Here is a 10,809-nt window from a genome sequence, read left to right on the forward strand (position 1 = left end):
ACCTTCGGGGTGTGAGTGACAAGGTTAACACGCTGCGTCTCCCGCCTCCTTCTCTGATGCCTTCGGGAGGTTCTCGAAGGACACTTGGGGCAGGCGTGGGGAGGGCTGGATTAGTAGGCAGGGGGTAGCGCTACGCACGCCATAGATCCAACGCCGCGACACAAGCTTTGGGAAACTACAAGTAAGCCCCCTCCCACCCCGCCCCCGCTCGCACTGCTTCACCGAGGAGGAAGGACTCCTCAGACCACAGAGATGGAGGCGGGGAGAAAAGGCTGCGGCTCCGCCGGGGGGATTACAGCGTGCTGCTAATCTGCAGGCATTTACCCGCTTTGCGCATGAGTGTGTCGATGAAAAAGCAGAGTCCGTTTGAAAGAGCACTTCTTCTCACCTGCCTTTACCTTCTTCAGCAAACGTTTTCTTCCAATTTCAGCGCCGTTCCCACCCAGCAGTTGAGCTCAGTTCAGTTTAGCTCAGATCAGCATGATGGGGATTTATTTTTTATTTTTATTTCAAGAATAAAATGGTCAAGTCAATTTTGGTTCACAGCATTGCACAGCAGAAGTTACCTGAAGACATTCGACACGTTGAGCAGATCAAGAACGACGCTCCTCATACATGAAAATTTTCTATTTTTTTTTTTTTTTTTTTAACGTAAAAAGTACGAGACAAAGTTTCGCAAAACAATCAAATGTTCTTTTATTCCTGTGAGCTTAAAGGGGCAAAAATAAGAAAAAATAACCAAAAGCTAATCCTATAAGCTAATTCGCTGCCCCCCACGTCACTCACCAAGCCGAGCCTCACCTTTTTAAAGCCAAACACACTCACAATCACTGAGATTATAGGGTGGAATTTGAGGACGGCGACCCCAAGTGGATGACGACAATACCTGCCCACCACGTGCACATTTCGCTGTTTAATAATGCAAAATGAATGATTATCCAATTCATCAATTTGCTCTCTATTGGTCAATGGCAGCTCGAGGACAGACTCATCATTTTGATGAAAGCCCAACATTTGAAATGATTCCAAACTGAACAACGGGGCACACACATCTGATTTATGTCAATAACCACAAGACGATCACAGACATTTGTGTCTTTTGTTTCTGGTGTAGGAATGTCCAGGCATCATGCGGGACCAGAAATCGCCAACTTCTACTCGCTGTCTCCCGGAGGAGTGGGACAGCTCACGCCGCCGCTGGGATGGTGAGTCCTTCCCTAAGACTTGGACGCGATCGATCGGTCAATTGGTCGATCTAAACTGTTTTGATCCCACACTCTCGATTTGAAACCAGTTGCTCAATATTCGACAAAACAATCTTGACGTTGCAGGTTCTCCCACCACATGGTCCCGGGACCGCCGGGCCCTCACGCCACAGGGATCCCCCACCCGGCCATCGTCAACCCCCAGGTCAAACACGAGCCCCTGCACGAAACCGACATCATGCACATGTGAGTAGCGCCACCCACCCACTTCAGGTCTTCCGCCATTCCGGTAACAAGCTAGCCGACCCTTGAAGTGAGCATCTTATCTCTCGGCTAGGGCTTTTTCAAGGGGCTCGTTTAGCCTCAGGGATGGTGGGGTTGCACTCAGCCAGCACCAGATCCTGGTCCCAGATGATACCGCAACACGCCTGATCGTACCCTGAAGTGGTGATAGCTGATAGCTGCATTAACCACGGTCATCTTGGCATTTTATTAGAAAGTTTCACCCCAGTGCAGCAGCTGAAAGAGGGAGAGAGAGAGAGAGAGAGACAGAGAGAGAGAGACTCCATGTGATGGTGAGAAATGAGATTACAGTGGTACCTTGGTTTCTGATGTGTGTGCACCTTGGCCACCAGAGGGCATTAAAAACATTTACATGCAAAAATAAATGAAGAAGACTGTCTCGCCTGAAGGCTCAGGAAGCTTCACTAGTATTGGTCATTTTTGGTAGAGGATAAAGAATATGGTGAGTGTTTAAAAAAAAAATCCAAAGTGTTTTAACTTCCGTATTTCGCGTAGTGAAATTCTGCTACATGAGCTTAAATTGCAACGTGCAAGTCAAAGTCATGTAGTTTGATTAAAAACAAAATTCACTCCATATTTTAATTAATTCAATAATTTATTCATTTTTTTCAGTAAGCTTGGGCACTGTGTAATTTGGTACACTTGTATGTCAAGGTACCACTGTTGTTGCAATTTCGGCTTGTCTAAGCACTTCTTTACGTATAAATGAAAAAGATTAAAACAAACACGCTGCTTGATATACTACCGCATCAGTGGCGTGTTTGTATTATGTTACCATGACGACCAGGGACACAAACTGAGTCTTGCGACTGGGGTGCCTTCTAGTTGCTGGAACCCAGCCGAGAGTTTGCAAGGGAAAAAAAAAGGAACACCAGTTACTTGAAAGTGGCTCTGGATCTTCACCCAGCAAGGGAATGGGATGGAACAGACGAAAAAGGGAAACATAAAGGAAGGGTGAGGGTGGGGGCTAGGGGAACAATTCCCATACTTTGCCCCCCCATAAGGCATGGACGGGCACAGTACGGGATTGTGGGGGGGGGGGGGAACTCTTGCGATAGCCATATGAATAAGAGATACACGCAACATGATTCAAATACGTGCACATGTGGTTGGAGATCCTGTCACAGCCCAGACACACTGTACGGCGGCCGCAACCGGATGTCATTTTCTCACACTTTTGGCACCATCTCCCTGTCTTTCGCCAATGATATTGTAAGCCTCTTTATGTATTTTTTTTTGGTTCCAGGAAGCCGCAGCACGAGCAGCGAAAGGAGCAGGAGCCCAAAAGACCGCACATCAAGAAGCCGCTCAACGCCTTCATGCTCTACATGAAAGAGATGCGCGCCAACGTGGTGGCCGAGTGCACGCTGAAGGAGAGCGCCGCCATCAATCAGATCCTGGGACGGCGGGTAGGGGGCGCTCACTCACTCAATTTCAAAACTAGATGACTTTTATCCCCCAAGAATGACGCCTTTAGTCTCATAGTCTGTTTTTCATTTTCGGGTGGCCCTAATATTCCTTATTGCTCTCATGTGCTTCACTTTGTAACCGCTTTTTCTACCACCAAATGTTTTGTCTTCTTTTCCACTGAATTTTTTTTTTCAAAAGCACCAAAAGGTGGAATAACTGACAATATTTTCTTCTCTTGTGCGAAAAACAGTGGCATGCGTTATCTCGGGAAGAGCAGGCTAAGTATTACGAGTTAGCCCGCAAGGAACGGCAGCTCCACATGCAGCTCTACCCAGGCTGGTCTGCCCGAGACAACTATGTAAGTACCAACAGTACAGCTCTGCAGAGGTGCGTGTATGTGTGTGCGCGCGCTTGACTCGGAGTGTGTGCGTGTGCGTGTGCGTGTGCGTGTGCGTGTGTGGCTGGGGATAAGTTAAAAAAAAAACTAAACAAAAAAACAGGGGTCCTTCAATAGAGCCCTGCATGCTTACTGGACTCCATTTGGACAGGCTCTTTGTTTCAGCCTAATGTGTACTTCATAGCATTGGATAGATTGTTGGGTCACTTTTTCTTGCCACTGCCAGTGCAATTAGCCTGCGTATGGCAGTACAATCATATATGATACACGATATAAGATACACGATGACAAATATTTTAGATATTTAAGTCAGAATATTACAAGCGTTATGTACTGAAAGGTTTTGAGGTGAAAAAAGTGAGCGTTTAGATCATTTGCATATTTTCGAGGAGAAACGTTTTTATATTTTCAATTGTGAAGTGATAATATGACGTTAGCAAAGTTGTATATCTTTGAGAAAAAAAAACTTTTTTCAGAAAAGGTTGGATATTATTCAGATAAAAGTCACACATTTTCAGGAAAGATGTTTATTTTGACAAAAGAAATTATATTCCTGAGATTGAAATGACATCGTAATAGTTCTAAGATAAAGAAATTTTTAAAGATAAAAATGTGATTTTTTTTTCGATAGATTTTATTAGAATTAATTTTTACTTTTCTAAAATGTGCATAGTTTTTCGAGTGATGTCATATCAAGAGAATAATCTTATTTTTCAAGAAAAAAAGGTTTTACGTTTTAAATTCATAATACTACGAAAAAAGTCATGTAAGTGTATTTTCGAGAGATATTTTTTATAGTTTTGAGGAAAAAATGTGTATGTGTGTATAAGAAAAAGCTGTACATATCCAAGAAAATAAAGTTGGATTGAAGTCTTACTCCTACGAGCCTGTGTGTGGGTGAGAGAGAGAGAGAGAGAGAGAGAGAGAGAGAGAGAGAGAGAGAGAGAGAGAGAGAGCACCAGCCTTTATGAAAAGTGTGGCTCCGGCACTCACGTTCACTCCACCACCGGCCCAAAAAAGTAACCAAAACAAATTGGAATTTGAAACAAAAAGTGCTTTGTGGTGTTTATCTGCCTCCCCTCGGACATCGACGGCACCCTCCCTCCTTTCCTGCCTCTGTTGCTGCGCCGCCAAATGACTTACTGAATGACATTTCCTCACTGATGTACGCGATATTGGTATTGAGCGAAAAAGAATCCAGCCACAGTACACTGAAACTAAAAGTAAAATCGCTCACTATATCTAGCTAGCTAGCTAGCTATCTCTAGCTAGCTAGCTATCTCTAGCTAGCTATCTCTCCATCTATATACGGTAAATAAAAATAAAAGGGTTGTGATGAATGGTGTGCTCTGTCAGTTTCAAGTATTCCTCGAGCACCTCCGACCGTGTGTGTGAGTCTCCTCTATGATGCCAGATTAGTTTGTGAATAAATGGATTAGCGAGGGGGGGTGGAGGGTGGCGGTGGGGCCAAAAATACTGCTCATATTTTCGAACCATGAGAATGTATACTTATATTCTACCCCCTACGTCATCTCCCTGGGGTGGTAATAAATCCTCAGCACCACTTTGGGAAGAAAACGGGGAGTTGTCATTGAGCGGATTGGTCAGCGAGACAACCGCAGGGCGCACTGTTGAGACAATTTAGGTGCGCGTGAGCTTCAGATACGCCGCCGCTTGCCAGGTCAAATCGAGCCACCTATCAACCATGTTGGTTGATCTAGACTCATAACGTCCAGTTTTTCTTGCAAAGTACGCCTTGAAAATCACATTTTAATCACGTTTGATATCATCCTCTCTTGTAGATCAATCTTAGGTAACGACCAATCACGGCTTACCTGCTCTCTGTGTTTGGTCATGTGACAATCGCAAACTGGGGCACTGTGATGTCATCTACCGTTGACAGCAAGTGGCAAAATGGCCGCCGCCTGAGATGGATACAAATGAGCGCATGTTCCTGCCTAATTCATATTCCACAAACTCAACATTAATCAGAATATCGTGTTTAGACCAGCGGAGGTGCATCGACATTTTGTGACTTGACTTTTTAAGCTCAGCCAATCAAAGGGTGAAAACATAGCCTAACCAATCGAGAAAATGCCAACGTCACGGTGAGAGCTGGAGAAGGCGCACAGTGGTGAATCAAAAATCCGACTGGTTCAAAAAGAAAGATATTTGTAAATGGAGTTCCGTGTTAGCTTGGCTGTGGTGTTGTTTGGCGGCAGCGGGCTTTCAGAGTGTACACGGGGCATGCCGGTGGGATGTCCGGCAGGGGATGAGTGAACATGACAGTCAGCAGCAGCAGCCAATCAGAGTGGTCTAGTGAACGTGAGTGCTGGAGCCACACTTTATGCGTTCCTCTGTATATTTTTAGGGGAAGAAGAAGAAGCGGAAGCGGGAGAAGATCCAGGAATCAGCTGCGGGTGAGTTCGCGCGCCCGCTTACCCGTCGCTCGCCCTCCTACGCCGCTGCCATCTTGTCCACGTCACACCTCCTTTGGGATTAGTCTGGTCGTTTCTCTCTCGCGACTCGGCGCTTTGCACATTTTTGTCTGTCTGCCTGCTCAGCGTTACTTCCTGCTGACCTCGTTTTCGACGCGTCTTAAGAGACGCTCTTGCGTAAACAAGTTGATGAGGTCATCGCAAGTCCAAAGAAACAAAACGCAACCTCCAAAGTCGAAGGGATGCATATACCGCTTTCGTATGTCGAAATACAGTGGCTCAGTGCTTGGATACGGGAAGAAAAAAAAACTGTACTTCGGCCTTTCATGCATCCTGATAACATGACAAGCTGTCCACTGTAGTGACTGCTGTCCCTCAAAGGGTTCAATTATGAGTCAATCCAAAAAAGTTAAAATGTGTACCTAAATAAATGTTTGAAAAAGTTCAATACAAACGGACTGGACTGGAATAAAACACAAAAGTTTTTGCTTCTCAAAACATTTTTTGCGGTGAAGTCCACTTGATTTCCTGCTTCCCATCCTGAACCGCTACGGTCACACTTGTCCAAAATCATTTGCGTCTGGGTTGGCATCACAACAAAAGCACAAGAAAGAAAAAACAAAAAACAAAAACAAAGCACACTTGTTGAGTTAATACTTGAGGTACTCACGACGCTAAAGTCTCACAGGAAGTCGGTGCCTGTTCAACCGCCAATACGGACGAGTTTCGTCACTATGACACTCGGCGTCGCGAACTTTGCCCCCCCTTGATCTTTTATTGTTTCTTGAGCGATCGTCATGATCATCCTGTGCTTGCATCCCGCCCAAAAGCCAAAAGAAAAATCTTTTCTTTCCCCGTCAACTTTAGCTTGAATATTCAAACTGTGCGTTCGACTTGCGCTGTTATCGTCTCGCTGTGTTTACAACCCAACGAGCAGCGATGAGCTCACGCTGCCTCGAACCCCCCCCCCTCCCCCCCATTTTAAAAGCTGCCGTTTTCTGCAGGTACGGGCCAGAGAATGAAAACGGCGTACATCTGAGAAAATGGTAAGACACACCTCCCCTTTCCCACCTCTTACACAAGAAGTCTCTTTGAGCAAAAAAAAAAAAAAAAAAAAAAAGCTAAACAGACTAATCCTAAAAAAGGTCCACATCATAGTCATTGCGTCCATGAAAATGTGCGCGTGTGTTTCTTGGAGCACAAACAGTGGATGAATTGAATTAAAAAAAAAAAAAATGTGTTCATCTATTTTGATTAAAAGGATAAATCAAGAGCATTCACCCACCCCAACGCCCCGCCCCCACTTCCCGCCGCCAAAAAGTGAACATCATCTCTGCTCCATATGGTCTACATGTGTCGCATCTCTTCTGTCAAGTTAGCATCCAGGAGCTTTTTTTTTTTTTTTTTTAATGAGGTGCTTTGCCTTAATAAGATTTCACGGTGTCCGTTATACAAAGCGGGTGAGATGCATCGATTGAGGCCATGTCTCAAATAACTTGGACAATCCAAAAAAAAAACGTTTTTGGAACCCCCCCCCCCTCTTGCCCAGAGTCAGCTGACTTGGGAAGGGCTCCCGATGGCCTTAACGTGGATGGATAGTTACCTCCCCCTGCCAGCATCCTGTTATTCCACCCCCGCAAAAGCCGGTCAGTTGTGACCAATCTACTCTCGCGCGTCAAAAAAATGGCACAAAGGTTTCCCACCCCGTCCATCGATTTATGACCCAGTAGCTCCCCAAATTGGGCTGCTTTTCTCTATTCACCCCCCGCCCCCCTTCCTCCTTTTTTCTTCTTTGGCCACAGTTGGCTTTCAAAGCGCTAAGAAGCCATTTTTATCTTGGATCCAATAATTAGCAGCGCCTAGCCGCGGCGGGATGGACATCTCCCTTGATTCTCGGTGACAGCCCTTGACACAATATGCATAATGCCGAGGATCCTGCCGCAATTCCCCGAGCCCTCAATTTATGCAGATCCCACAGAGCCGGATTGCGGTTAGCTGCGTTTAGATGCCACCAAAAAAAAAATGTTTGTTGAGTTTCCCTGCAGCCTCCGCTAGCATCCAAGGTTGTTGTTTTGTTTTTTTTTTTTTTGCTTACTTTCAATCTTACAATGTGTTGTGATTCAACCTGGAAAGAACACAATCTAACAATCTACAATATTATTTTTTTTGTCATAACATCATAAAAATTATATTTTATATGATCGTATGTTTTTGGTCGTTTTGGGCAGTATGTGGCCACATTGGGCAACAATCTGACGAAATCTAAAATGTCTACAAGAAAGACAAAGTTTTCATTTTTTTCTGTTCGTACTCGCCAGAAGTGACACAATCCATTCTTTGGGGGCCTATTTGATCATTTTCACTGTGAATCGGACATATTTTTGGGAAAATCAGAACATTAGCTTGATGTGTTGTTTTGAAATGATTTTATTTTATTTTTTTAATTCATGTTGCTTTGACATAGGCAAGTTCGGTTCGCGTTCAGTTGACTATACTGGACAACAATCGGCCGTAAAATGTGTTTGTTGTTGTGTTATTGCTCGCATCAAAAATTACTGTACAGTTGTATCTTTTTTTTTTTTTAAACATCGTATTTAGCTTTTTTTTGGACGGATGTCATTTTTGGCCACGCTGGTCACCAATCGGCCGTACTTTTTCAAACGTCATACAATTCCTTCATGCTCTATTATTATCGAGCGATGATCATATTCGTTCCAAAATTTGAATCGCTTGTCAGCACTAATATTGGAATGAAAACACAACTCTGTCAAAGGTGACGATTGGAAATGTGACAAAGGCCCGAGCGCATATCCCTGTACAATAAGCATAAACAATGATTAGATCCCCATGTGGGATACATATGCGGCCGCCTCCCGCCATATCTGATATTTCTCCTTCCTTTGAGAGGAAGCGAGCATGAAAAGGAGCTTGTTGTAAAGCCTCAACTGTGTTTGTTGACACGTGGCCTGTTGTTTAGACTGCTCCCCTGCGTGCGTTCACCCGGAGTCACGGGCCCATTGTCAAGCGCCGCGCTTAAACGCCATGAGGGCCTTTGTCATGTCTCCGGCGCTTCCTGAGTCCGAGTCGCGGGGCCTTGCCAAACGCTTATCTGCTGAGGAAGGGGGGGGCGGAGGGGGGGTAACTTGAGGCAGGAGGGGACACGTTGTTATGCTTCATTCAATTTTTCTGCTCGTTAACCCTCTCATGCGTCACTTATGACAACCACCCTCGAAAGCTTTTGAATGAGTTCACGTGGTTTAAAAAAAAAAATGTACATCAGTCACTACACTGGACTACTACTCAGCTTTTTTGTTCTGGTTTTATGAATTCAGTGGACACAATTCAAAAGTTGTTTTGTGCGACAGGATATGCAAGAGTATGGTTCAAGTGCACTGTCGTGACTGATGTAATATCAAGACTCATTCACGTCCAGGAGGGGAAAAAAAAAACAGCTTTTGAATCGCTGTCCACTGTAGTGACTGAGGTCGACATGAAGCCTCCTGAATACAGAAGAAAGCAGCTTTTGAGTGGCTGTCCTGAAGTGCGTGCTAGCCCTAAAATTCTGCAAAGTTTGGACTCCCTTCCCTTTCCCTCCCTCGTCATGTTCGCTTTCAAGTGGGACCACAGTGAAGGGACCAGTCATTGTTCAGACTCTTTGAACGTGCCGCCACGACCTCCCCCCCTCCCAACACCCACTCAGACTGATCCGCGTTGACGGGGGAGGTGAGGGGAGGGGGGGCAGACTCGATCTTTGCGGACCCCCCGTGCTTGCCGCGTCTGATGTGGCCAGCGCCTCCCATTAGTCACACCCACACATGCCTGCGGTTTGTGGGCACCATTTTTCAGGTTCGAGCGCTTCCTGGACGGCCTTGCGACGGCACGTTTTTAAAAATGAATAAAAATAAAAGTGAGTCAAGCAAGGAAGGGGTGTTGGAGGTGGGGGGGGGCAGTGCTGAGCATGCAAAACCTCCCCTTCCTTCTCCTCCAGGTGCCTCCTTTAATGGGCCCGCTCATTTTTATTTTCCCTGGCGCAACTTTACTGCCACTTTTGAAAAAGCCGTCCGGCAAATGTGCGCCAAGGTCACCGGACCGCCTGCTCTCAAGCTCCTATGGGCCCATCAAGTCTTCATTCTTCGTTCCAAATTGTGCTTTTTGTTTTGCTCTCCAAAATACAAAAAGGGGGACGGCAACTTTTTGATCGACCAAAAAAAAAAAAAAAAAAACCCCAAAAAACAAATGCGTGAAGGTTCAGAACCCCTGATGTCATCGTCGATCAAATCATCTGAACGTGCAACCCGCAGCGGCTGCGTAAACATGCATTTTGGATGCGACAATGTCCTGCTTTGGCAAATTCTGTCTGAAAGACACAAGCGAAGAAATCACTTGGTGCGAAAGCAGAAACGTACGTTTGTTTGCTTTCCGAATTGTTCAATTACTCAATGATGGACCCAATACTTTGGTCCATCGAGTGAATTTTCCCTCCCCCATGTTGCTTGTGGCCTCTCTCCCAGCCTCTTTTAAAAGACCAATTTGTCCGCTGTGTTTTCCTTCTTAATGGCACCAGAAGAAACAGCCCAGTAAAAAAAAAAAAAAAAAGGGGGGGGGGGGCAACTGGCGGAATGGATGCTAAGAGGCGGGCCTTTCCCAACCGCGGCCCTTTTTGATTGGGCGCGCGGGAGGTTGAAAGCGGCGATTGAGACGCGAGGCCGCGCCAGTTATCTTAACCTCACGTACTTCAAACGCCCGGCGGAGAGTTTGTGTCCCGGGACAGGGATCACCGTGCGTGTGGGTGTGCGTGCGTGTGTGTGCGTGTATGAACAGAGGAGTGCTTCATTTCCTGTGAAAAGGGGGAAAAAAAAGGCTAGCCAGCATTCCTGAGTGCTAATGCAGGCGGGAGGAGGCTGAGAGGAGGGGTCAAGTTGCTCCTGAATCCTGGTGTTTGTGTCGGCTAGACCTTGTGAAGTGTTGGCCCGCTGCCGACAGCACGCACACGCACACGCACACACACACACACACACACACACACACACACACCGCTCTTTCACGGAGCCGGACG

General features: G+C 45.8%; 1 protein-coding gene across 2 annotated transcripts in view; it reads left to right on the forward strand.

Annotated features, from left to right (window-relative positions):
- lef1 (lymphoid enhancer-binding factor 1) overlaps positions 1-10,809 on the forward strand; it is a 53,717-nt gene that overhangs the window by 40,732 nt on the left and 2,176 nt on the right. Inside the window, exons 6-11 of one of the 2 annotated variants that reach the window (XM_019861821.1) lie at positions 1,115-1,205; positions 1,332-1,451; positions 2,755-2,917; positions 3,169-3,276; positions 5,687-5,735; positions 6,758-6,799. In XM_019861821.1, the coding sequence (XP_019717380.1) occupies positions 1,115-1,205; positions 1,332-1,451; positions 2,755-2,917; positions 3,169-3,276; positions 5,687-5,735; positions 6,758-6,792 (566 nt within the window). In that variant the 3' untranslated portion in view covers positions 6,793-6,799. The remainder of the gene's footprint in view (positions 1-1,114; positions 1,206-1,331; positions 1,452-2,754; positions 2,918-3,168; positions 3,277-5,686; positions 5,736-6,757; positions 6,800-10,809) is intronic. The other variant, XM_019861822.1, reaches the window with a different exon arrangement.

This window comes from Hippocampus comes, unplaced genomic scaffold (assembly GCF_001891065.2).
Source record: "Hippocampus comes isolate QL1 unplaced genomic scaffold, H_comes_QL1_v1.1 scaffold7, whole genome shotgun sequence".
In the NCBI taxonomy this organism is placed as follows: Eukaryota; Metazoa; Chordata; class Actinopteri; order Syngnathiformes; family Syngnathidae; genus Hippocampus; species Hippocampus comes.